Consider the following 27,281-nt stretch of genomic DNA (forward strand, 5'->3'; position numbering starts at 1 on the left):
AAGAAGGAAATTCAATTGAAGACAGGAAAAAGCCCCTGAGTGGTGGGAGGGGCACCTGGGTGGTAAGGAGGCACAGACCCAGAGACCCATGGAATCCACCGTTGGGGTTTAGGTGACCCCCCAAACCAGGGGCACCCCGGGAGACAGCACTGGGCTTGGGTCACCCCAAACTCTGAGGCATCCAGGGAAGGAACTGTGACCCACGGGCCTGCCCAGCAACTGCCCATCCCTGGCACTTCCATTCCCCTGGCACTCCAATCAAGGGACCCCCTTCATTATGTCCTTTCTCCCTGGGACCCCATCCCAGGACTGCCATTTCCCAGGATCTCCATGGCCCAGGACCCCCCGTTCCCAAGGAACCCTGTCCCCAAAATTCCATCCCCTACAACCCCCCTTCCAGCAGAACCTTGATTATCCCAGGACCCTCCATTTCACTGGGGCCCCCTCATTCTCCCATCACCATCATCCCTCGGACCCCCATCCATGACCCCAAATACCTGGAGCCCAAATTCCCCTGGGACTCTGATCCCTGAGTCTCCCTGGCCCTGGTGACTCCCCCTCCTCAGGACCCCCATTCCCCTAGACACCCATTCCTGGCTCCCCACTCCCTCTGAGCCCTCCACTCCCGGGAACTCCATCTCCCACCTTGTGCCACCCAGCCTTGTCCCCATTCTGCCCACAGCCTGTCCCCAGCTTGTGGCCACCCTGCCCCCACCACAGGCCACCTACACAATGAGATGAGACCTGACCTCGCTTCCTTCCCCTTCATGAGAGGAGCCGCCAGCCAGGGGACAGGTGGCCACAGCAGCGAGTGACAGCCAGTGCCCATGGCCGGGGACAGCGGGATGGCCGGGAAGGTGGCGCTGCTCCTGTGGGGTGAGTGCCCCGGGCACGGGCCTGACGCCCCGGGGATGGGCCCCGGTGAGGCAGAGAGCGGTGGGGAGGGGGCACAGGGGGGCTGCGGGGTCCCCTGAGGTCCCCAAGGCCAGCAGAGCCAATCTATGAGGTGACCGGGGTAATGGGGTGGCCCTGGGGACAGGAGAGGGGGACAAGAACGTGGAGACAATAATGGTGGGACAGGGATTTAGGGAGGCATTATGGGGCTGATGGAGATGACCTGTGCCAGCAGGACGTGCCCATGGCATCCCCAATTCCAGGCTGTCCACACTGCCCCCGTGTCCTGCTGGAGCATGGGGTGCATTCAGCGTCCCTGTCCTTGAGGGACCCATGCCACACAAGCACAGTTTGGGGTCAGACACCAAACTCTGTGTCCCCGTGCGCCTGTCCCCACATTGCTATCCCCAGCCAGCCCTGTCCCTTCTCCCTTCCAGCCCAGACCCTCGGCCTCGCTGGTGAGTCCTCGGGGGATGCCATGTCCCTGCCCCGCTGTCCCCAGCCCCGTGGTGGCCCTGCCAGGCTGGTGTCCCCTGTCACCCGCAGGTGCCCAGAGCCCCCAGATCCTCGTGGAGCCCCCCTGGAGGCCGGCGGTGCTGTGGGACCGGGTGACACTGACCTGCCAGGGCTCGGGGACCACCGGTGACACCACCTGGTACAAGGGCGGGTGGCTCTGGTGGCAAAAGGGACCCAAACGCTTCGTTGTCAACGAGAGTGGCACCTACACGTGTGGCAGACCCGGCAGTGGGCTCAGCCTCCCCGTGAGGGTGTTAAATGGTGAGGGGGGATGTGTGCCCTGGCACCCTTGGGGTCCCCGACAGCTCTGGGTGGGCTCCTTTCCTGGGTCACCCCCCACCATGTGCTGAGAGCCTGTCCCCTGCTCACGGGGACATCCCAGAGCATCCCAGTGCACTGAGACCCCCTCAATGCAAGGGGGGACCCCTGGTGCCTCCCAAGGCCTTTGGGAACCCCCAGACTCCCCAGATGTGACAGGTCCTTCCTGTCCCACAGAGCGTCTTGTGCTGCAGCTGCCGGCACGGGCGCTGCTGGAGGGGGACACGGTGACACTGCGCTGCCGGGGCTGGCACGATGGCACAGTCACTGGAGTACGATTTTACCATGGGGACAGGGATCTGGGGAGGACCCTCTGCGGGACCCAGCTGTCCCTGTCCCCCCTGCAGCTGCACCACAGTGGCCGCTACCGCTGTGGGGGCTGGGTGAACTCTGGGCCATCACCGTGCTGGGAGAAGTCAGCCCCAGTGACAGTGACAGTACATGGTGAATGTGGGAATGGGGACGGGAAACCCCCAAATCCTCCCAGCTTTCACGCACCAGTGCCTGGGTCCCTCAGCCTTCCTTTCATCCCTCCCTGGCTCACCCAGACCTTCCCATGTCCGTCTCGGGTCCCTCCATCTCTGTCCGGGTCCTTCTCCAGGTCCCCCCATTCCTACCTGGCATCCTATACCCCTCCCGAATTCCCAGCTCCATCCTCTACTCTCCCTTCCCTACCCAGCTTGCTTCCACCCCTCCCTGCTTCCCTCCAGTCCCTCCCTGGGCTCCTCCCGCCCCTCTCTGAGCCACCCCACATCCCCCCCGGGGTCTCCTCTGTCCTATCTCGTGTCCCTCATCCCTGCCTGCCTCAACTCCACCCGTCCCTGGGTTCACTTCTCCCTCAATGGGGTCCACTCCCCATATGTTTCACCCCTCCCATGTCCCCAGTTCCTCCTGTGTCCCCTCGCAGGGGTCCCGCCCTCGGGGGTGTCGCTGTCGGTGCAGCCCCCCGGGGCACAGGTGGCACTGGGGGACTGCCTGGTGCTGAGCTGTGCGGTGGCCATGGGGACAGGTCCCCTGTTCTTCTCCTGGCACCGGGGGGGTTCGGGGACACCACTGGGCACTGGCTCCAACGTGGAGGTGTGGCACGTTGGGGACAATGACAGTGGCCACTACCACTGGAGACAACATCGCCAAGAGTGTCCCCCTGAATGTCACCATCCTGGGTGAGCAGGACCCTCGGGCTGGGCGTGACCTCATCCACAGCAATCACATCCCACCCATCCCACCCTTATTCCCCCCTCGGGTCCTCTCCCCTAGTGGGTGCCAGCCCCTCCCCCGGCCTCAGCCCTGTCTGTGTCCCCGCAGTGCCCGTGGCCAATGCCACCATCACCCCCGGTCCCCCGGCACTCCAGGTGCGCCCAGGTGACCCCGTGACCCTGCGCTGCTCGGTGCAGGTGGGCTCAGCCCCTGTCACCTTCACCTGGCTGCGTGACGGGCACGAGGTGGCCCGGGGTCCCCTCCTGGAGCTTGGGGCCGTCGATGTGGGACATTCGGGCACCTACCAGTGCGTGGCCACCAACCAGCTGGGACAGGACGGGCACCGCGTGTTCCGGGCACTCAGCCCAGAGCTGGCCCTGGACGTGACACCACAGGGAACCACTGGACAGCACCGGAACACAGGTGGGGTCACACGGGTCCTAATTGGGTCTGAGACCCTCGGATCATTGATGACCCAGGTTCACCCCTCGCTCTGTCCCTGCCAGTGACACAAACGGAACAGGGCACAGGAAGGGAACTCCTGAGGTCACTGGGATTGGTAAAAAACCTCTGGGGTGACCCCAGTGACCCCAGTCTGTCCCCCTCTATTTCCTGCAGTGGCTGCAGTGGTCCTTGGGTCCTTGTTGTTCCTGGTCCTGCTCATGGGCATCATTGTGGCCTTTCACTGGTGGATCCACATGCGTGGGTGACAATGGGGGACATGGGTCCTGGAGAGTGGTGGGAAGGCGCTCAGAGAAGGGGGGGTTGGCACCCACAGCCCCTCACTTGGGAGGGGCTGAGCTCCCAGTGACCTTGGCTGAGGGCCCTGGGGTGTGTGGGGAGGTGCTGAAGGGTCGTACAGGGATGTTGGGGGTCCTATCAGGGCTTTTTGGGGAATTCAGAGAGTGCCCTTCCCTGCCAGGCTTGGGGTTCTGGGAGTTCAGGATGTTGGGGAAGTGGTGTGGTTCAGGGATTCTGAGGTGACCTGAAGGGAATTGAGGTTCTGGTGGCAGTTCAGGATTCCTGAGGGTGGATGGGGAATCAAAGTCACCCCTCCAGTTTTCCTTTGCAGCTGCCAGGAAGCACCAGCAAAGGTGAGTGCAGGCTCCAACCGTGATTTGGGTTTTCCCCAAACCCCCAGGACCTCCCATTCCCTTCCACACACCCCCTTGTTCCCACAGGGCCCCCCCGCTGAAGGATCCTCAGGCGACCTACATGGAGCTACAGGGGCCACATGGGCAACCATGGGATCCCAGTGACATCTATGACAATCTACAACAAAAGTTGTGACACTCTGGGAAGCCAGAGGCACTGGGTGACACGGGGTGCTCCCTCCATGGCTCCTGTGGTTGCCCGTCCTTCCAAGGGAGGTGGTCATGAGTCAGGAGGAGGCTACACAGGGCACCCTGTGCTCCCCATTTCCTCTCCCAGTACCCCCAGGGGCTCCCCCATCCCCTTGCCCGTACCTGCAGGGACTCCCCACCCCCCATCCGAGCGCTCCAAGTACCCTCAGTGACTTCCCCATTCTCTGGCCACAGTGCTCGCAGTACACCCAGGGGTTCCCCATCCCCCCTCCCACACCCCCTGTCCCATCCCGCTCTCAAAGGGGGAGTCGCGAGGATTCTTTCTGATCGATTTCTCAGATGAAAATGAAGCACAAATGCTGCAATATCATATCTGAGAAGTGTTTATTGATAAAGGAGGGGAAGTGTTCTCACCAACGGGCACAGATGAGAGAGCAGAGAGGGAAAAAGCGAGACAGAGAGAGAAACAGAAGACGGGGACAGTGTTACTGCAAGAACCCCAGGTGCTCTGTTGGCATCAGCTCGGCAGGTGCAGTGTGAGTGTTGAAATCCACAGCGAGCCCACGTGGCTTTTGTGAGTGCCTGGGTGCGATTTCCAAGCGGTGGCACCTGCGTGTCTGTGGTTTGGCCAACGATGGCCATGGGCTGGTGATGCAGCACTGGTGGCCATGGGCTGGTGCTGCAGGACGGGTGGCCATGGGCTGGTGATGCAGCACTGGTGGCCATGGGCCGGTGATGCAGCACTGGTGGCCATGGGCTGGTGATGCAGCACGGGTGGCCATGAGCTGGTGATGCAGCACTAGTGGCTATGGGGTGGTGATGCAGCACTGGTGGCCATGGGCTGGTGATGCAGCACGAGTGGCCATGGGCTGGTGATGCAGCACGGGTGGCCATGGGCTGGTGATGCAGCACTGGTGGCTATGGGCTGGTGATGCAGCACTGGTGGCCATGGGCTGGTGATGCAGCACGGGTGGCTATGGGCTGGTGATGCAGGTTGGTGCTGCAGGGCTTGTGCAGCTCCTGGCTGTGGGCAACACGGGAATCACGGCAGAGGCGGTGGGTGCGTGCAGGCTTCTTGATAAGTCCTTTTGTAAGTTTCCAGACAGGGCTGTTTTGGCAGTCCTGCCCCTGTTCAGGTCATGAAAGCTGCACGGTGGTTTGGTAATTTCTCTTCTGACTGGGCCTCATTTTCCTGGTGCCAAGTGATGTCTGGTCAATTGAATAGATCCCTACTTTGAACCTGCTGATGATGAAAACACATGCATATCTTCTCTTTAACTTAGTGAATCAATTATGCGCTGTCATTGTACATTCAATTGAGGGGATTTATCTAAAAATCGTTTAACAGTTTTTTATATATAAATTTTGCATTACTCAGACTTCTTTAGAAGCTAATTCCCCTTGCTTTTTGTTTTAAAAGCGGTATGCATGACTCTTGCTAAGAACATGAAGAGAATAACAAAGCAATATGTCTAGTGAGACCAGAAACTTACAGCAGTCAGGAATAATTCAGATATAACAATCCAAAACATTTCCAATAACAGACATAATTAATAACACATGTGAAATTAGATGATTACCAAGCACTAAAACATTGTGCTATCATCCCAGTGTCTGCAAGAACTGATAAACCTCAAATCAGTGAAGAACTGGATAATCATCTCTGGAAAACGATTCCCAAGCTCACTTGAAAAATAGGTCCAGCTCTCATATTGATAGGGTCAAATTGCCAAGTCAAAGTGACTCGAGTGTTGTTTTGATACAGAAAACATCTGAGGGTGTTGGCAGTTTCCCATCCAGGTAGAGCCAGGGCATGGCCAGAGTCCTGGCTCTAATTGGAAAAGAATTCCCTGATATAATTTAAAAAACAGGACTCTTAAGAGTAGAAGTTATGAGTACATTGAGAATATGAGAATATTCAGAATATTGAAAATTGAGAACAAATTGAAAAGATGAGAATTTTTGAGTAAAGGTCTTGGGGTAAAAGACTAATCAAACCCATCCAATAGGTGGTTCCCTCCAAAGATTTCCTCAGGATAGAGATGAGAAAAGCAGCAAACTGCTGGAGTGCTTCTGTAAGAAATAATTGGGATTGCATCTGTGCTCTGTCCTCTCTCACAATAACCACAAGATCATCAGTTTAGAGGAGGTTTTCAACAAAGCTCAGATACTGTTTCTTGGAACTCTTAAAAGACTGACAACCATGAGACAAGAGAGAGGTAGCCTGGATAAAGGAGATGCATATGCAACTAGAGGAGAAAAAGAAAAGATCCTGACAATGACACGTGTCTCATAGAGAATTACACCATGAGATGTTAAAACATATGAAAAAGCCAGCTATAAATCCGATATTAATATCTTAGGAATTATGCCTTTTACAAAATCGGTAAATTCACACCATGCAATCAATAGTGTTGCAGCAGACCTTAGATTTGAGATAGAAATGAATCAAGACACAGACTCTTGTTTAACACATGAAAAGGTCCCGGTTTATTCTTCATTATCACTTGAGTAGAACAAAAAGCACACTTAAGAGAACTCAGTGAATCAGTATTAAAACCGAACATAACATGATCTAAATAAAACTGGAACAGAAGGTTGTCTAAATTTAGTGGTACTGAAACTTACAGAAATGAAACTTAACAGAATGAACCTAATAGAACTTAGCCTTAGTCAATCTTAACAGAACGTAACTGGACATTACAATACTGGACCTTAACAGGAATAGAAACCAACACCTATTACAAGTTATAGACATAACTTACTCTAATGCTAGTAATATAAAAAGGCACTAAAAGGTTCGAACAATCTGTGACCAGGATGATTTTACTGGAGGGATTAAAATGGATGTGATAAGTATCTTGTGATTCTATGTCGTTTGGATCATGATAATTGCAATTATTAAGTATAGCTCTTATTAGGATTTTTCAAAGTACAGTTTTAATCATTCGTAAATTACTGAAGAGGTATACATAATCAAAATGTTGATACATCTGTTATGGCAATAAGGATTTTCAGTCTGGGCTTAAATATTGATTGCTGTTCTACTAACATTTAATTAAAAACATTTGGGAAGAAAGAGTCCCCCGAATTAAGGAGGCAGAAACATTATCCGCCTGTAAATATTGTTGGGTATATAAATTTCCAGTTATTATAGTAAAAGCCAATACCATTATAATGTGCCACAGTGCACGTAGTTTTAAATTCCTCCAGTAAAACAATAAAAATAATTCCTTTCCCCCTTTTTTTTCTTTTTTTTTTTTTTTCTTTTTTTTTTTTTTTTCTTTTTTCTGATAGAAGGGATTTGCAGACACAGTCGCCTGTGGGCTGTGGTAAAGAGAGGTAGCTCAGAAGTCGAGCAGCAGACGGCGGGGGGGCAGCTCCGGGCCCCGCGGGGAAAACGGAGCCGCCCCGAGAGCGGGGGCAGAGGGGGACAGGGAAAAAAAACTTTTGCTGTATGGCATCTATATTCGTAGGGGTTGCATCCCTACATTTGGAACGAGCAGGTGGCGCTGGAAGCCGTGCGGACCCGCCACGGCACCGAGCCCGAACCGAGCCCGGCACAGCCCCCCGGGGCTGCTGCACCCCCAAGGACACGCGGGGGAAAAAGAGGAGGGGAAAAGGCAGTAAAAACAAACCCTAAAACTGCACACAGGAGCGGGAAAAACACCGGAAAATGAACGCAGAACAAGGCTAAAAAGGCACAAAGCCCCCCCACCCCTCACCCCCCGCCCCAGCAGAGCCGCCGGCTCCGCCAAAAGCCGCGCCCCGAGACCACGAGAGAATGCGAGCGGAGCCCCCAGCTCCGGAAAGGAGCCGTGCCGCAGGAAATGCCGCCCGGCCCCCGCAGCTCCGGAGCCCGCACACTCCCCGCAAAGCCGCGGCCAGGCGCAGCCGGGGCTTCGGGGGGCTCTGGAGCACAGGACTCACCCGGACGCTGCTGCGCCACGGCCGCGGCTCCCCAGAGGGCGGGAGCGGCTGCCCCGCGCTATCGGGGGAACTAAACCGCGCCCCGGCTATTGTGCAGGCGCACGCAATGGAATTCCGGATCCCGGTTTCTTTGTCCCTCTCCATGCATCTTCACGTGGCTGGATTAAAAGCAGTTTCAAAAGCGACTATAACATTTGCTAGTAGTTTTTTCAACATGACAAAGGGACTTAGAAGGTAATCTTTCCATCATTCGTGGGCAAAGGGAACAGAAACAGAGCCACAGACACGGGGGGCACCGTTCGAAAGTTTTCCGGCACCCTAGGGGGGGCGTCGAGAGCCGCAGCGGCAAGCGGCAAGCCGTCTGTAATTTTTTCTTTTTTTATACCATGTAGGTAGCGATTTTGTGGCTGCCATGTCATCCCCTATGGCCTCTGTCTCCCCGGCTCGCTGGCCCTATCTCTCCCACGATTCCAGATCGCGGCTCCGCGGTTGCTTTGCTCATGTGTTCCCCGGTTCTTCAGACCGTGCCTCGCGTCGCCTTGGACGCTTTTTATTTTTTTTTTTTTCCGGCTCTCGTCTGTTCCCTCACCACGGTTCTTGAGACCGCTGTCCCCACGACTCGCTCGGCCGTGCTCCCACGCTCAAGGGCTTGATACATTTTCCGGTTCGTGACTTTTTCTTGTTTCTTGCTGTCCTGTGGCTGGCTGTAGCCGTAGCCTTTCGCTACTTTATATATTCCATTTCTGAGTGCCTTGCTTTCTTTTGACCCATCGCTTAATGCATCCCACAGTTATTTCCCACTCGAGGTTGTCGAAAACACTCCTGGGGTGGCAAAAAATCCTCTCTCCTGAGTCCATCACAACAGTCTTTTGAAGACCTGCGGGTCATACTTAACTGCTCTCTTAGAGAGAATAAGCTGGAGGACATTCAGCGTGGCCTGTTCTTCTTTTGACAGTGCCTTTCCCATCCTTCCAGCCCCTGCCGCTCACCTTTTCCCGATGTACCCTGGGCAGTGTGCATATTTTTCCCGGAGCCTTTTCCCGAGCCTTCTTTCTCCTGCACTCCTTGGAGCCGCCCTCCGGCTCCCCCAGCACGGTCCTGTAGCGGCGATCTCCGACCGAGCCCCCGCCTTTTCACCCTGCAGAGCCACCTGCAGAGTCCAAAGGGGCCGATGCTCTGCTTCATTATCACCGTGTTAATCACATCGTGGAGTCACCAACATGCAGGAACTCAGGACTTCTGAACAGCTAAGCAATGGGATTAAGCAGAAGCCACTTCATTGTTTACATTATGCACTACTTATACATTCTAGAACTCCTGTTCACACGATCACACTGTACTTGATCTTGTCCACACGCTCTACTCACACCTTGCAGGAAAAAGGATTGGTTACAGTCCAGTGCTTCACGGCCCTTCTTTATCTGAGTTCTTGCAATCTTGGTATTCTGTTTTTCAGCCTCTTCTTTCCCAATTTAGCATAATTTGTGTTTCAGTAGCTGTGACAAATTCCAGACTCTTTGATAAGAATATCTAAAAATGGTTTGGCCTGAGCAAACTGTGGCCTAAGCTGTTCAAATACATTGGTACAGTGGGCACCCATGGGAACAAGAGGGGTAGGGACACAGGGGGGCCACCTTCGGGCAGGGACCCCCAGTGCCCCTAGAGCCCCCCAGTTCCCAGCCGTGCCCCGAGTGTCACAGCACATTCCCGGAGATGTCCCCACATTCCCGAGGTCGCCCATGGGTTGCTGCCAGCTCTGCGTAGGTCACCTCGGGATCCTGGAGTGTGGTGGCACAGGGGGACACTGCGAGAGACACTGGCTGTGGCATCTGGGCACGGGGACACCCATGGGTGACGTGTCCCTGTGTCCCAGCCCGGACTCACCCCCCGTCTGCTTGGTGATCACGACGTGGGTGTACAGCACCTCCCCCTCCTCTGGGGGGGCCGGGGGCTCCGGGGGGGCCCTGAGGGAATCAAGGGGATGTGTGGGGGGGAATGGGAGGTCTTGGGGGTTGGGGTGAAAGGGGAGAGTGTGGTTTGAGCCCCCCACTCACCTTTCCTGCTGCTTCCTGGCAGCTGCAAAGGAAAGAGGGGAGGGATAACTGTGGGGTCCCCATGGCCCCGACCCCTCTCAGGAATCCTCAAACCCCACTGCTCCCTCAATTTCCCGAAGGACCCCTGAGCATCCATGGTGTCCCTCAGAAACCCTGAACCACCCCAGTGCTCTGGAACCCCTAAGCCCCTGGAAGCTCAAGCCTGGCAGGGAAGGGGAGCATCCAAATTCCGCCTGGCTCGCTGAAGGAACCCCCAAAATCCCTGCAAATCCCTCCAACACCACCCCAAATCCTTCAAAACCCTGAGCAAAGGTCCTGAGCTCTCAGCACTGCCAAAGTCCAAGGCTGTGGGTTCTGCCCCATCATCCCACATTTAGGCGGCTCCCCAGGATACTCATTGTCACCCACCCCTGTTGTGGCACCGGTGCCAGCCCACAGCTCCAGCCAGGAGCAGGAGCAGGAAGAGGAGGGACCCGCCAAGGCCTGCGGCCACTGCTGGGGACAGAAGGGACACATCAGGGTCACCTGTCACGGCAGGGCTCCTGCAATCCCAGTGAGCCCGTGTGACCCCACCTGTGATCCAGTGTCCCTGTGGTGTCACCTCCAGGGCCAGCTCTGGGCTGAGTGCCCGGAACACGCGGTGCCCGTCCTGTCCCAGCTGGTTGGTGGCCACGCACTGGTAGGTGCCCGAATGTCCCACATCGACGGCCCCAAGCTCCAGGAGGGGACCCCGGGCCACCTCGTGCCCGTCACGCAGCCAGGTGAAGGTGACAGGGGCTGAGCCCACCTGCACCGAGCAGCGCAGGGTCACGGGGTCACCTGGGCGCACCTGGAGTGCCGGGGGACCGGGGGTGATGGTGGCATTGGCCACGGGCACTGCGGGGACACAGACAGGACTGAGGCCGGGGGAGGGGCTGGCACCCGGTATGGGGGACGGGAGGGATGGGTTTGATGGGGAAATGTGGTGGATGGGGACACTCCATGGAGGGGTGAGGGGACACAGGGCAGAGGCGGGGGGCACAAGAAAAATTTCTGGGGGTCAGGAATGTAGCCAGGTGGGGGTCCCGTGGGGGCTGTGGGGGCTCCCCGTGCCCATCCCCGCACTCACTGCGCACCGTGACGCCGAGCCGGGCGCTGCTCTTCCGCACGGCCCCCCCCCTCGGAGCGCACCTCGCAGCTGTAATTCCCCGAGTGGGAGACCCCCACGGAGGGCACCAGGAGCTGCGGGGACCCCTGCGGGCCCCCCACCAACTGCCCGTGCCGGTAGAAGCGGTACAGGAGGGGGGCTGGGGGCCGCAGGGGGCTGGGGGTGCTGAGGCAGCTGAGATTGAGGGGGGACCCCTCGGGGAGCTCGGGGGGACCCTCCAGCAGCGGCACCGAGAAGAGCTCTGGGAAGGAGATGGGGGTGGGGACTGTGACTCTGAGTCCACTGAGAAGTGGCTTTGGGGGTGTCAGGATATTGGAGTTGCAGCCTTGGGGGTGCTCACCGTGCACTGTCACTGTCACCGGTGCTGACACTGACAGTCCTGAGCTCACCCAACCCCCACAGCGGTAGCGGCCGCTGTTGTGCATCCGCAAGGGGGACAGGGACAACTCGGTACCCTGGAGGGACTCTCCCAGATCCTTCTCGTCCTGGTAAAATCGGACCATGGTGACAGGCTTGTCCGGCCGGCCCCGGCAGCGCAGTGTCACCGTGTCCACCTCCAGCAGCGCCCGTGCTTGCACCTGCAGCACCAGCGGCTCTGTGGGACAGGAGGGTCCCGTCACACTGAGGAGCCCGAGACAGCTCCAAAGTGGGTGCCCATGGCAGCGGGGACATCTGGCTGGAGTGTCCACTGCGAGGGAGGGTCCCAGGGACACCAGGAGCAGCCCCGTGATAGAGCTGCCCCACAGGGGTCCCACCACACTGGGATGCACTGGGATGTCCCTGTGTGCAGGGGACAGGCTCTCATCACACGAGAGGTGTGAGGCCACGCAGACCTATCAGGGAGCCACCCTGAGCATTTCAGATCCCCCCTCACCGTTTGACACCCTCACGGCGAGGCTGAGTCCACTTCCCGATCTCTGTCATGTGTAAGTGCCACTCTAAGTGACAAGGAAGCTGTCGCGTCCCTCCTGCCCCCAGCGCCGCCCGTCCGTGTACAAGGAGGTGTCACCGGCGGTCTCCGAGCCCTGGCAGGTCAGTGTCACCCGGTCCCACAGCACCGCCGGCCTCCAGGGGGGCTCCACCAGGAGCTGGGGGCTCTGGGCACCTGCGGGTGACAGGGGACACCAGCCTGGCAGGGCCACCACGGGGCTGGGGACAGCGGGGCAGGGACATGGCATCCCCCGAGGACTCACCAGCGAGGCCGAGGGTCTGGGCTGGAAGGGAGAAGGGACAGGGCTGGCTGGGGGTGGCACCGTGGGGACAGCAGCACCTGGGACACCCGGTGTGGTGTCTGTCCCCAAAGTGTCCCCACGGGAACACTGGTGTAGCACGGAGGGTTTGAGCACAGGGACACCTCGGTCACCCTGGGCTGGGGCAGGACATGGGGACACTGTGGACACCCCATGTGTGCACAGGTCACCTCCCCCAGCCCTACAGCACCTGTCCCCACGGCCGCATCCCCATGGCCCTGTGCCCGTGACCCCATTCCCATGGCCCCTGTCCCCATGGCCCATCTGCATGGGACGTGGCCCTTGTCCCTGGCACCAAATCCCTGTCTCCCTGTCCCTGTCCCCACAGCTGCCCCAGCCCCAAGGTTCCTTTTGCCACATCCTTGTCCCCCCATCTCGATCCCCCTGTTCCCATCCCCACATCCCAGTTCCCCTCTTCCTGTCCCCAGGGCCACCCCACGACTCTGCTCACACTGGGCTCCATGCCCATGCCCTGGCTCTGCTGGCCTTGGGGACCTCAGGGGACCCCGCAGCCCCCCTGTGCCCCCTCCCCACCGCTCTCTGCCTCACCGGGGCCCATCCCCGGGCCGTCAGGCCCGTGCCCGGGGCACTCACCCCACAGGAGCAGCGCCACCTTCCCGGCCATCCCGCTGTCCCCGGCCATGGGCACTGGCTGTCACTCGCTGCTGTGGCCACCTGTCCCCTGGCTGGTGGCTCTTCCGATGAAGGGACAGGAAGCGAGGTCACGTCTCGTCCCCACGTGTAGGTGGCCCTTGTTGGGGTCAGGGTGGGGGAAAGGTGAAGACAGGAAAGGAGTAGGGGACAGGCTGGGGACATTATGGGATAGTCTGGGCACATGGTGGGGGATGTTGTTCCCAGGTGTAGGGGGCTCAGGACATGTGGGAACCAAGGATGTGTGTCCAGGACAGTGGGGGTCCAGGCGAATTGGGGTGCCCCGTCCTTGGCGATTTCTGTCCCAGAGGTGGCACATCCTGGACGCCTTTGTCCTGAGGGTCCTGAGCATTCCTGCTGTCCCCAGTGGGGCCCTGGAACCTCTGGGGTGTCCAAAGTTAAGGGGACACCGGTTACAACCTTGCCTTGATGATGGGAAATCCCAGGAAACATTTGCTTGAATTCCCTGATGCCCAATTCTTTGAGACAAAATTATAAATCCGTAGAAAAAAGGCAAAAATCTTTGCCCCTACCATTTTTTTCCCCAATCAAAAATGAACTCAGCAAAAATCAGTCTGACAAGATATTAAATGATCTGATGTATAGAAACCTTTGAATCATTGCTCTCCCAACAAGTTGCTCACAATACAAACACAAACAAATCACAAAGAAATGAGATTTGTTGGTTCCCTTTAGGAGCCCATTGGTGCCATCCCACAGCAGCATTTCCTTGTGGATAACACAGAGGGTGGAATGTCCCTGAGTATCCAACAGCTCCATGGGATTGTTCCCTGCCTGCTGGGCACCAACCCAGCCCTAAGGAAGGCTTTCCTTGGGCCATAGTCAGGAACTCTTCCCATTTTTCTCATTCCCACTCTCAAACTTGATTTACTTCCCATGGATTCTGCTCCCAAGCAGGGAGGAACTCTGTCCATCCTTGGAGCAGGGCACAGCAATCTGTGGCAATGCCCGTGTGTCCCTCAGGGTCTGATTCCCTGGTAAATCCACTGCAGCCTGCCCTCAATTCCCCTGCCTGGGCACTCCCTGCTCCTGCTGTGACACCCCTGTGCCCCAGAGCCACGGGTGGAGCCCCTGCTCGATATTTCCACACTTTTCCCTCTCTTCTGCTGTCCACATCCAGAACGCAAACATTCTTTCTGGCAGGTTCCAGAGGGCTGCAGGTTTTGTTCAAGGAGGAGGGTCCTGGTGAGGTCGTTGAGCAGATCCTTGTGGCATTTGCAGCAGTTCTGGGGCTCTCTCAGTGCCTTGGGCACAGGGACCAAATGATCAATTGCTGCATTTCCGCACTGGTTCCCTCGCAGCTGCCCCTGCAGGGGGGGTTTCCAGCCAGCCCTGCTCTGAAAACCATCAAAGGCCCTCGCAGAGCCACGGCTTGGGCTCACCCTGGGTTTTGTGCTTCTTGCAGAGCTGAGCAAACCACAGCCACGCCTTTTCCCCCCCAGAATTGTCACCTTTGCAGCAGCTCGAGAGCTGCGAGAATCAAAGCCAAGGGGGCGGGGGGAGCCTCAGGTCCTGGCTGCCAGCTGGGGCTGGCCAGAGCAGGGCTGGCCAATGCCCATCCCTATGCAGTGGGGCTGGGCCATGGCTGGGCCCCACACTTGGATGGCCACTGGCTTCAAGGAGGAGCACTTTGGGAGCTCCTTCCTGCCTGGGGCTCCATTCCCGAGCTGCTCTTGCCAGCTCAGATCCTGCAGGGGATGAGGGAAAGTGGAGAAGTGTGGAACAGGATTTCTCCCAAACCCCAATAAAACCATCATGTCCCAATTCATCAGGACAGAAACCCCGTGGGGGGATTGTGGGGAGCAGGAGAGAGAGGGGGAAGCCCCCCAAGAGCTTCTCAAGTGTTTCATGTGCAGGGTCTCATCCATCTCCTGGTTGCCAGCACTGAGGCCCTGCAGGGCTTTTGGGTGTGGGGGTGGCTTTGGGTGTTTTTGGGGTGGCTTTGGGTGTTTTTGGGGTGTCTGTGCCCTCCCTGACTGACACCAGCCCATGTCCATCCCCCTCCCCAGTCAGCCCCGCTGGGGTTTTTCCCCCACAGAATGATCCTGGTGGGCTGTGCAATGGGGCCGAGGTGCTGCACCTGTGAGGGTTCCCAAATGGGGATGGAGGGCTCCCAGATGGGCGGGGGCAGCCAATGAGGGGGTGTAGAGTGGGCGGGTCACACCCCAAATTGGGGCACCCCAGAGGTCACAGAGGTCACAGTGCCCCACTGAGGACAGAGGGGGTCGCCAGGGCCCCCCACCCACCCGGGACAGGGGTGTGCAGGATGTGCCCTACCCTGGACAGGGACTTCCTCAGGGAATGTGTCCAGGGACCCTGCCCAGAACCCCCATCCCCCAGGACAGGATCTCCCCTGCTGGGATGTGTCACCACTGGGACAAAATCCACCCAGAACGTGTCACCCCCAGAACAGGATCCCCTCAGGCAGGACCCCCTGGATGTGCCCCCCAGGACAGAACCCGCCCCCGTGTGACTCTCAGCACAAACGGCCTCTTCCTTCTGCTGCAGGAGAGAGAAAGGGAAAGTGTTGGGGGGGCTCAGCCGGACACCCCCATCCCCCACAGCCACCCCATCCCTCCCTGCAGACCCCCCACCCCCTTTTCTCCTTCCCTGGGGCCTCCCCAACCCATTCCCTGCTCAGGTGCTCCCCAGGATTTCTGACCCAGGAACTGGGGATGAGGGAGCATGGCACAAAACTGAGGAAAATGAGGAAAACAGAGAAATAAAGAGAGGAAAAGTCAAGGGCAGGGGAGGTCACAAAAGCAGAGCGACCCAGGAGCCCCATGTGATGCCGGCCCAGGAAACGAGAAGCCCAGGGGGGCAGCGCTGGTCCCTGGGTCACACCAAAATCTGAGACACCCAGGGAAGGAGCTGTGACCCAGGGGCTGCCCAGCCACTGCGCATCCCAGCACACTCATTCCCCTGGGAGCCCAACCATGGGACTCCCATTCCATATGTCCCACCTTCCCTGGGACTTCCATTCCTGGGACCCATCCCATGATCACAAATCCCTGGAGGCCACGTTGTTCTGGGACCCTCATCCCTGAGTCTGAATCAACCCAACCCTTGGGACCCCCATTCTCATGGGACCCCATCCATGGTACTCCAGTGCCCTGGACACCCATCCTTGGCCCCCTGCACCACCTCAGCTTCCAAATTCTGGAAACATCCTGTTCCTGTCATGTCACACTATCACCCCCATGTTACCACCCTGCCCCCACCAAGGGCCACCTACACATGAGGACGAGACGTGACCTCGCTTCCTGTCCCTTCATCGGAAGAGCCACCACCCAGGGGACAGGTGGCCACAGCAGCGAGTGACAGCCAGTGCCCATGGCCGGGGACAGCGGGATGGCCGGGAAGGTGGCGCTGCTCCTGTGGGGTGAGTGCCCCTGGCACGGGCCTGACGCCCCGGGGATGGGCCCCGGTGAGGCAGAGAGCGGTGGGGAGGGGGCACAGGGGGGCTGCGGGGTCCCCTGAGGTCCCCAAGGCCAGCAGAGCCAGGGCATGGGCATGGAGCCCAGTGTGAGCAGAGTCGTGGGGTGGCCCTGGGGACAGGAAGAGGGGAACTGGGATGTGGGGATGGGAACAGGGGGATCGAGATGGGGGGACAAGGATGTGGCAAAAGGAACCTTGGGGCTGGGGCAGCTGTGGGGACAGGGACAGGGAGACAGGGATTTGGTGCCAGGGACAAGGGCCACGTCCCATGCAGATGGGCCATGGGGACAGGGGCCATGGGAATGGGATCACGGGCACAGGGCCATGGGGATGCGGCCGTGGGGACAGGTGCTGTAGGGCTGGGGGAGGTGACCTGTGCACACATGGGGTGTCCACAGTGTCCCCATGTCCTGCCCCAGCCCAGGGTGACCGAGGTGTCCCTGTGCTCAAACCCTCCGTGCTACACCAGTGTTCCCGTGGGGACACTTTGGGGACAGACACCACACCAGGTGCCCCGGGTGCTGCTGTCCCCATGGGGCCACCCCCAGCCAGCCCTGTCCCTTCTCCCTTCCAGCCCAGACCCTCGGCCTCGCTGGTGAGTCCTCGGGGGATGCCATGTCCCTGCCCCGCTGTCCCCAGCCCCGTGGTGGCCCTGCCAGGCTGGTGTCCCCTGTCACCCGCAGGTGCCCAGAGCCCCCAGCTCCTGGTGGAGCCCCCCTGGAGGCCGGCGGTGCTGTGGGACCGGGTGACACTGACCTGCCAGGGCTCGGGGACCGCCGGTGACACCACCTGGTACAAGGACGGGCAGAGATGGGGACAGGAGAGAAGCGACAGCTTCACTGTCACCGGGAATGGCACGTACCACTGTCAGAGACCAGGCAGTGGACTCAGCCTCGCCGTGAGGGTGTTAAATGGTGAGGGGGGATCTGAAATGCTCAGGGTGGCTCCCTGATAGGTCTGCGTGGGCTCCACTCCGTGGGTGGCCTCACAGCCCTCGTGTGGTCAGAGCCTGTCCCCTGCACACAGGCACATCCCAGGGCATCCCAGTGCATCCCAGTGTGGTGGGACTCCTGTGGGGCAGCTGTTTCACGGGGCTGTTCCTGGTGTCCCTGGGACCCTCCCTCGCAGTGGACACTCCAGCCACATGTCCCCGCTGCCATGGGCACCCACTTTGGAACTGTCTCGGGCTCCTCAGTGTGACGGGACCCTCCTGTCCCACAGACCTGCTGGTGCTGCAGGTGCCAGCACGGGCGCTGCTGGAGGGGGACACGGTGACACTGCGCTGCCGGGGCCGGCCGGCCATGCCTGTCACCATGGTCCGATTTTACAAGGACGAGAAGGAGCTGGGAGAGTCCCTCCAGGGTACCGAGTTGTCCCTGTCCCCCCTGCGGATGCACAAGAGCGGCCGCTACCGCTGTGGGGGTTGGGTGAGCTCAGGACTGTCAGTGTCAGCACCGGTGACAGTGACAGTGCAGGGTGAGCACCCCACAGCCCCACCCCGACACCCCCACAGCCCCTCCCCAGGCGCTCGGTGTCACAAATCCCCCTCCCATCTCCACAGAGCTCAAGCCTGTCTTGGTGCTGGAGGGTCCCCCCGAGCTCCCCGAGGGGTCCCCCCTCAATCTCAGCTGCCTCAGCACCCCCAGCTCCCTGCGGCCCCCAGCCCCCCTCCTGTACCGCTTCTACCGGCACGGGCAGTTGGTGGGGGGCCCGCAGGGGTCCCCGCAGCTCCTGGTGCCCTCCGTGGGGGTCTCCCACTCGGGGAATTACAGCTGCGAGGTGCGCTCCGAGGGGGGGGGCGTGTGGAAGAGCAGCGCCCGGCTCGGCGTCACGGTGCGCAGTGAGTGCGGGGATGGGCACGGGGAGCCCCCACAGCCCCCACGGGACCCCCACCTGGCTACATCCCTGACCCCCAGAAATTTTTCTTGTGCCCCCCGCCTCTGCCCTGTGTCCCCCCATCGCTCTCTGTGTCCCCTCACCCCTCCATGGGGTGACCCCATCCACCGCATTTCCCCATCAAACCCATCCCTCCCGTCCCCCCCTCCCCTCACACCGGGTGCCAGCCCCTCCCCCCGGCCTCAGCCCTGTCTGTGTCCCCGCAGTGCCCGTGGCCAATGCCACCATCACCCCCGGTCCCCCGGCACTCCAGGTGCGCCCAGGTGACCCCGTGACCCTGCGCTGCTCGGTGCAGGTGGGCTCAGCCCCTGTCACCTTCACCTGGCTGCGTGACGGGCACGAGGTGGCCCGGGGTCCCCTCCTGGAGCTTGGGGTCGTCGATGTGGGACATTCGGGCACCTACCAGTGCGTGGCCACCAACCAGCTGGGACAGGACGGGCACCGCGTGTTCCGGGCACTCAGCCCAGAGCTGGCCCTGGAGGTGACACCACAGGGACACTGGATCACAGGTGGGGTCACACGGGCTCACTGGGATTGCAGGAGCCCTGCAGTGACAGGTGACCCTGATGTGTCCCTTCTGTCCCCAGCAGTGGCCGCAGGCCTTGGCGGGTCCCTCCTCTTCCTGCTCCTGCTCCTGGCTGGAGCTGTGGGCTGGCACCGGTGCCACAACAGGGGTGGGTGACAATGGGGACAATGGGGACAATGGGGACCCCGGGAGCTGGGGGAACACCTAAATGTGGGGGTGATGGGGCGGCACCCAGAGCCCCTGACTTGGGCAGTGCTGAGAGCTCAGGACCTGTGCTCAGGGTCCTGAAGGATTTGGGGTGGTGTTGGGGGGTCTAGCAGGGATTTTGGGGGTTCTTTCAGTGATCCCAGGGGAATTTGGAGGGTCCCCCTCCCTGTCAGGCTTGAGCTTCTGGGAGCTCAGGGGGTCCAGAGAACTGGGGTGGTTCAGGGGTTCTGGGGGGCTCCAGGGATGCTCAGGGGTCCTGGGGGAAATTGAGGGTGCAGTGGGGTTTGAGGATTCCTGAGAGGGGTCGGGGCCATGGGGACCCCACAGTTACCCCTCCCCTCTTTCCTTTGCAGCTGCCAGGAAGCAGCAGGAAAGGTGAGTGGGGGGCTCAAACCACACTCTCCCCTTTCACCCCAACCCCCAAGACCTCCCATCCCCCCCACACATCCCCTCGATTCCCTCAGGGCCCCCCCGGAGCCCCCGGCCCCCCCAGAGGAGGGGGAGGTGCTGTACACCCACGTCGTGATCACCAAGCAGACGGGGGGTGAGTCCGGGCTGGGACACAGGGACACGTCACCCATGGGTGTCCCCGTGCCCAGATGCCACAGCCAGTGTCTCTCGCAGTGTCCCCCTGTGCCACCACACTCCAGGATCCCGAGGTGACCTACGCAGAGGTGGCAGCAACCCATGGGCGACCACGGGAATGTGGGGACATCTACGGGAATGTGCTGTGACACTCGGGGCACGGCTGGGAACTGGGGGAACTGGGGACACTGGGGGAACTGGGGACACTGGGGACCCCACTCATGGGCAACCACCCGTGTGTGTCCCCCCCACTGCTCCCTTGGGTGCCCAACATTCACGGGTAGGTGGGCACAACTGAGGGGTCACCAGGGCACCCAGAGCTCCCCATGGCCCCTGAACCCCCAAGGGCCTCCCCACCCCCCTTCCACTGCCCCCAGTGCCTCCCCATTCCACATCCAAGTGCTCCCAGTACCCTCAGAGATTTCCCCATTCCCTCCCCACCGTGCTCCCAGTACCCCCAAGGGCTCCCTGTTCCCCCTCCCAGTGCCTCTCCATTGCTCCCAGTAGATCCAGGTGGTTCCCATTCTCTCTCCCAGTTCCCCTGTACTCCCAGTGCCTCTGCAATGCCCCTCTCAGCACTCCCAGTACACCCACGGCTCCTCATCCCTCCTCCCAGTGCCAGGGGAACACAGGACTCGTTTCCCTCTTTTTGGCACCAAAATGCAGCTTTTTGGTTCAACTGGCAGAGATGGTGTTTCTTTGTTCAGCTCTGTCGCGCTTTAGGAATGGGATTCTCCAATTTTGGGCTGCCACTCTAAACCAGAGCTCTGGATTCCCTCCTGCCCTGTCTCAAACCCCTCCTGTGCCGTGTTCCCCACACCATGAGGTCACAAAGGCCCTGGGGGGGTTCCGCAGCCTCCCCCTTTCCCAGGGCACTGGGGATCAGGCCATGGCACAGGGTGGGCTGTCAGGGACAGGAAAAGTTGGATGTCTCGAGACATTTTGGGACACCTGTGTGTGGCAGGGCTGGGTCAGGCCTTGCTGTTGGTGACACAGGGCCCCGTGTGTCAGTCAGTCTGTCAGCCATGGCACTCTGGGGACAGAGTGACGCTCTGCCAAACCCAGCTTCTGAGTGGCCGAGGGACCAGGAGTCCCACCTTGGCAGAGGGACCTTGGTGGCCCAAGGGCTTCAAAGGCAGAGCATGAGGTGGCCAAGTGTCTGAGCCTGTCTGCTCTTGGAGTGTCTGCCCCATCCACGCTGGATCCCAGGAGCTGGAAACTGTCTTGGTTTAAAAGAGAAACGTCTGCCAAGGAACCTTCCGGGAATGGAAATAGGAGCCATCCCTCCAAATTGTTATAACTGTGAAAATTATGGGGCTTGCAGGCAAAAATGTAAGAAAAGGAATAACAGCTCATTGCTGGGAAATTTATAGAACAGAACAGAACAAACAACACGAGAACAGAAATTTCCAACCCGCTCAGGGCTGTTTGTTCATCTTTGGTGCAGTTCTGGCCACGGCCAGCAGGGGGCGCTGCAGGGAGCACTCCCGGCCAGCAGGGGGCGCTGCAGGGAGCAATCCCGGCCAGCAGGGGGCGCTGCAGGGAGCAATCCCGGCCAGCAGGGGGCGCCCCGGTGCCGCTCGAACCCCTCAGGGGCCATGGCGGCCTCGGGCGGGAGGGACCAGGGGAAATCGCTCCTTTTGCAAACTCACGCTTTGCACCAATCGCTCCCGGCACCAGCACCGGCAGCGCCCGGGCAGAAGAGACCAAGGCAGCAGCTTGGATCCCAGTGCCCAGGGGCAGCGGAGCAGTGTCCCGGGGCCAGGCACACACCCTGCGCAACACCCGCCACCGCTCTCCCTGATCCCCAACGCAAGGAAGGCACCACCCAACCCCAGGCAGCTCTCAGCTCCACAACAGCACCTCTCGGGCCTTTCCAGCACAACTCCTGAAAACCCTCTGCCTTTCACTGCCTTTTCCTCCTCCAGCCCTGGCACAGCAGCTTTGGGAATGCTGAATTGCCCTGGGATGTTGAGGAAAGCAGGTGCTCCTTGCTGACACTGCCAGGGCTCCTCAGGGGCTCCAGAGCTCGTTTGGATCTGCTGCTCTTCCTGGGCCACTGCTGGTCCCGATACAGCAGCCCCAGGAGAGGGAGGTGGAGCAGACTCTTAACGAGCTGTTGGAATTTGGGCCGGGGGTCCTGAAGTTCAGCTGTGCTGCTAAACCATCCCTGTGCACAAACACTCGGCTCTGCTGCCTCTCCCAGGGATTTTGGGCCACTGTGGCAGCACTGGACACATTTAGGGGATGACAGGGTCCCAGCTCTGCCAACAAGAATTTTTTTGGTTGGCGGCAAGGTTTGGTGGAGCTTCTCACCTTGGCCACTGCACAGGGATGGGCATTGGCCAGCCCTGCTCTGGCCAGCCCCAGCTGGCAGCCAGGACCTGAGGCTCCCCCCGCCCCCTTGGCTTTGATTCTCGCAGCTCTCGAGCTGCTGCAAAGGTGACAATTCTGGGGGGGAAAAGGCGTGGCTGTGGTTTGCTCAGCTCTGCAAGAAGCACAAAACCCAGGGTGAGCCCAAGCAGTGGCTCTGCGAGGGCCTTTGATGGTTTTCAGAGCAGGGCTGGCTGGAAACCCTCCCTGCAGGGGCAGCTGCGAGGGAACCAGTGCGGAAATGCAGCAATTGATCATTTGGTCCCTGTGCCCGAGGCACTGAGAGAGCCCCAGAACTGCTGCAAATGCCACAAGGATCTGCTCAACGACCTGACCGGGACCCTCCTCCTTCCTGAGCTGAGCAGGCAGAGCTGAACAAACCAAAACCATTTCTGCCGCTTTAATCCAAAACCTGCGTTTGTGTCCAATAAGAGGGACAAGGGTCCTGTGCCCCCTGGCACTGGGGGAGGGAATGGGGAGCCATGGGGGGGTACTGGGAGCACTGGGAGCACTGGAACGGGGAGCTCTGGGCAGCCCCACATGGGACCCTCCAGTCGTGGCCACCTCCCGGGCACGGGGGGCAACCACAGGAGCCGAGGGGGTGTGGGACACAAGAGGTGTGCCCTCGGTTAGGGAACTCCAGTGTCCCCAGTGTCCCCAGTATCCCCAGTGTCCCCAGTGTCCCCAGTGTCCCCAGTGCCCCCAGTGTCCCCAGTGCCCCCGGTGTCCCCATTGTCCCCATTGTCCCCAGTGTCCCCAGTGTCCCCAGTGTCACCAGTGTCCCCAGTGTCCCCAGTGTCCCCAGTGTCACTGCTCCTTCTCGTAGCTGTCCCTGCGGTGCCGCTGTCGCCCGTGGGGTCCCGGCAGCTCCTCGTGGTCCCCTGGGGCTGTGGAGTGTCCTGAGTGAGGCTCCGGAGTTGGGGACCTGGGTGGGGGTGACACCCGTGGGTGACGTGTCCCTGTGCCCCCCTGTACTCACCCCCTGCCCTCTCGGTGCCCACGATGTGCGGGTCCAGCACCGCCCCCTCCTCCGGGGGGGCCGAGGGCTCCTGGGGAGGCCTGCGGGGATAAAGGGGGGGTCTGTGGGGGTGCGGGGCTTCCTGCGCTGACGGTAAAATGGGGGGTCAGACCTGGAGCCCCCCACTCACCTTTCCTGCTCCTTCCTGAGGGCTGCAAAGGAAAGAGGGGAGAGGGGTGACTGAGGGGGCCTCAGGGCCCTTGAACACCCTCGGGACCCCTGACTGCCCCCTGAGCCCCCAAACTCCCCCAAAACCCCTGACAGAACCCCCAACATCCCTGCACGACCCTCCAGGGTCTCCCCAAATCCCCCAGGAGCCCCAGCTGAGGTCTCTGGGGGCTCAGCTTCACCCAAGTCAGGAGCTGTTGGTGACACCCTATGGCCCCCCCACTCTGGTGACTTCACCCCAATCCCTGGGACCCCCATGTCCCCCCATTGTCACCCACCCCGGCGGTGCCACCAGCGACAGCCCCCGATGACAGCCAGGAGCAGGAGCAGGTACAGGAGGGCCCTGCCGACATTCACAGCCACTGCCGGGGACAGAGGGGGACACAGCGGGGTCACCCTGAGCCCCGGGGGTCCCGAACAGCCCGGTGAGCCCGTGTGACCCCACCTGTGATCCAGTGTCCCTATGGTGTCACCTCCAGGGCCAGCTCTGGGCTGAGTGCCCGGAACACGCGGTGCACGTCCTGTCCCAGCTGGTTGGTGGCCACGCACTGGTAGGTGCCCGAATGTCCCACATCGGCGGCCCCAAGCTCCAGGAGGGGACCCCGGGCCACCTCGTGCCCGTCACGCAGCCAGGTGAAGGTGACAGGGGCTGAGCCCACCTGCACCGAGCAGCGCAGGGTCACGGGGTCACCTGGGCGCACCTGGAGTGCCGGGGGACCGGGGGTGATGGTGGCATTGGCCACGGGCACTGCGGGGACACAGACAGGGCTGAGGCCGGGGGAGGGGCTGGCACCCGGTGTGGGGGGAAGGGGGGACGGGAGGGATGGGTTTGATGGGGAAATGTGGTGGATGGGGACACCCCATGGGGGGGTGAGGGGACACAGAGAGCGATGAGGGGACACAGGGCAGAGGTGGGGGGCACAGGAGAGATTTCTGAGGGTCGGGGATGTAGCCAGGTGGGGGTCCCGTGGGGGCTGTGGGGGCTCCCCGTGCCCATCCCCGCACTCGCTGCGCACCGGACCCACCCTCGGAGCGCACCTCGCAGCTGTAATTCCCCGAGTGGGAGACCCCCACGGCGGGCACCAGGAGCTGCGGGGACCCCTGCGGGCCCCCCACCAACTGCCCGTGCCGGTAGAAGCGGTACAGGAGGGGGGCTGGGGGCCGCAGGGAGCTGGGGGTGCTGAGGCAGCTGAGATTGAGGGGGGACCCCTCGGGGAGCTCGGGGGGACCCTCCAGCACCAAGACAGGCGTGAGCTCAGTGGAGATGGGAGGGGGATTTGTGACCCCGAGTGCCTGGGGAGGGGCTGTGGGGGTGTCGGGGTGGGGCTGTGGGGTGCTCACCCTGCACTGTCACTGTCACCTGCGCAGATTCCTTCCACCCCCAGATTCCCATCCAGCCCCTGCAGTGGTAGCGGCCGCTGTGGTTCAGCCCCAGAGGGGACAGGGACAGCTCGGGGCCATCGCCGATCGTCCCCAGTTTGTTCCCGTCCCGGTAGAAGGACACCCAGGTGACCGAATTTTCACGCCAGCCCCGGCAGCGCAGTGTCACCGTGTCCCTCTCCAGCAGCGCCCGCGCCGGCACCTGCAGCACCAGCCAGTCTGTGGGACAGGGGGGACCTGTCACAGCCGATGTCACCAGAACCCCCCATTGGGTCACAGCAGGGGTCTCCAATTCCAGCACGGGGATCCCCCTGCACTGGGATGCTCTGGGATGTCCCCAGAGCAGGGGACAGGCTCTGGTCACACCAGGGGTGACCCATGGAGCTGAGCCCACCCTGAGCCCTCGGGGTCCCCGCGGGTGCCAGGCTGGGGACACCCAAATCTCTCTCACCAATTGAGACTGTCAGTCGGCGGCTGAACCTGGTCCCGGGTCTCTCACACCGGTAGGTGCCATTCTCGGTGACAGTGAAGCTGTCGCTTCTCTCCTGTCCCCATCTCTGCCCGTCCTTGTACCAGGTGGTGTCACCGGCGGTCCCCGAGCCCTGGCAGGTCAGTGTCACCCGGTCCCACAGCACCGCCGGCCTCCAGGGGGGCTCCACCAGGAGCTGGGGGCTCTGGGCACCTGCGGGTGACAGGGGACACCAGCCTGGCAGGGCCACCACGGGGCTGGGGACAGCGGGGCAGGGACATGGCATCCCCCGAGGACTCACCAGCGAGGCCGAGGGTCTGGGCTGGAAGGGAGAAGGGACAGGGCTGGCTGGGGGTGGCCCCGCTTGGACAGCAGCACCCGGGGGCGGGGTGTGGGCTGTCCCCGAGCTGTTCCCGTGGGGACACCGCTTCTTGTGGGAAAGTGTCCAGGGAAGGTCCCCAACAGGTCTGGAGAGGCTCCCAAGGGGCAGCTCTGGGTGGCACGGATGCCTTGGTGGCAGGGACACCACGGCCACCCCGTGCTGGCACAGTTCACCAGCACCAGCCCCATGGCCACATGCTCCTGGTACTTGTCCCCTTGTCCCTGTATTCCTGTCCCCGTGTTCCAGTCCCCACAGCTGCCCCGGCCTCGTGGAGCCAAACTCCACATTCCTGTCCCCCTATCCCTGTGCCCAAATAAATCCCTTTCCCATTCCTGTCCCCTTGTCCCTGTCCCCAGGGCCACGCCGGTCATACTGAGGGGCTGGGCTGTCTCGCACTGGTTGTGCTGGCCTTGGGGACCTCAGGGGACCCCGCAGCCCCCCTGTGCCCCCTCCCCACCGCTCTCTGCCTCACCGGGGCCCATCCCCGGGGCGTCAGGCCCGTGCCCGGGGCACTCACCCCACAGGAGCAGCGCCACCTTCCCGGCCATCCCGCTGTCCCCGGCCATGGGCACTGGCTGTCACTCGCTGCTGTGGCCACCTGTCCCCTGGCTGGTGGCTCTTCCCATGAAGGGACAGGAAGCGAGGTCAGCCCTTGTCCTGATGTGTAGCTGCCCTCGGTGGGGGTAGGGTGACCACAAGAAGTGACAGGCTGTGGGCAGGGTGGGGACAAGCTGAGGACAAGGATGAGTGGCACAAGGTGAGACATGGATTTCCCAGGACTGGAGGGCTCAGAGGGTGTGGGGAGCCAGGGATGGGGCCCAGGGGAATGGGGATCCTGAGGACGGGGAGTCACCAGGGTTGAGGGGACTCAGGGATGGGAATCCCAGGAGAATGGGGGATCAAGGGATTTGGGGTTATGGAGGGAGGTCCGAGGGATGAGGGTGCTGGGGGAATGGGAGGGTCTTGGGATAATCAAAGAAGGGGGGTTGTAGTGGACAGTATTCAGGGAGAGGGGGTTCCTTGGGAAGGGGGGCCTGGGCCATGAAGATCCTGGGCAATGGCAGTCCTGGGATGGGGGTCCCAAAGAGGTGGGTCATAAGGAATGGGGGTTCCATGGTTGGGTTCCCAGGGGAATGAGGGTGCCAGGGATGGGCAGTGTCTGGGCAGGCCCGTGGGTCACAGCTCCTTCCCTGGGTGCCTCAGATTTTGGGGTGAGCCATGGCCCAGCACAGCCCGCCCAATGTGTTGGTGGCCTGGGGTCAGCCCAGGCAGATTCCGAGGGACTGTGGGTCTGTGTCTCCCACAGTGGGGAGGCTCTGGGGATTCCCGGGCTGGGATATGGGACAGGATCCACACCACCCCCCCTTCCCCCCCGCCCCAGGACATGTCACCCCCAGAACATGGGACACCCCAGAACAGTGACAGGACCCGCTGGCTGTGCCCCCTAGGACAGAACCCACCCCCATGTTACTCTCAGCCTGGTCTCTTCCTCAGGAGGGAACCACCGGCTTTCATCCACTGAACCTACCACTCACTGCCCACAGGAGATCCCAATCA

General features: G+C 60.8%; 1 protein-coding gene and 1 long non-coding RNA gene across 2 annotated transcripts; both read left to right on the forward strand.

Annotated features, from left to right (window-relative positions):
• Positions 1-3,884: 3,884 nt before the first annotated feature.
• On the forward strand, positions 3,885-4,599 carry LOC148220731 (uncharacterized). The gene is made up of 2 exons (XR_015798666.1): positions 3,885-4,019; positions 4,107-4,599. It is a non-coding gene; the product is annotated as an uncharacterized LOC148220731 (long non-coding RNA).
• Positions 4,600-16,615: 12,016 nt separating this feature from the next.
• LOC148220732 (Fc receptor-like protein 4) lies at positions 16,616-27,246 on the forward strand. The gene is made up of 9 exons (XM_088180996.1): positions 16,616-16,664; positions 17,295-17,315; positions 17,404-17,634; positions 17,942-18,196; positions 18,823-19,125; positions 19,207-19,290; positions 19,703-19,724; positions 19,814-19,893; positions 27,173-27,246. Exons 1-9 carry the CDS (start codon positions 16,616-16,618, stop codon positions 27,244-27,246), a joined length of 1,119 nt encoding a protein of 372 aa, XP_088037122.1.
• The last annotated feature ends 35 nt before the right edge of the window (positions 27,247-27,281 follow it).

This window comes from Sturnus vulgaris, chromosome 31 (assembly GCF_052056855.1).
Source record: "Sturnus vulgaris isolate bStuVul1 chromosome 31, bStuVul1.hap1, whole genome shotgun sequence".
NCBI classification, from domain to species: domain Eukaryota; kingdom Metazoa; phylum Chordata; class Aves; order Passeriformes; family Sturnidae; genus Sturnus; species Sturnus vulgaris.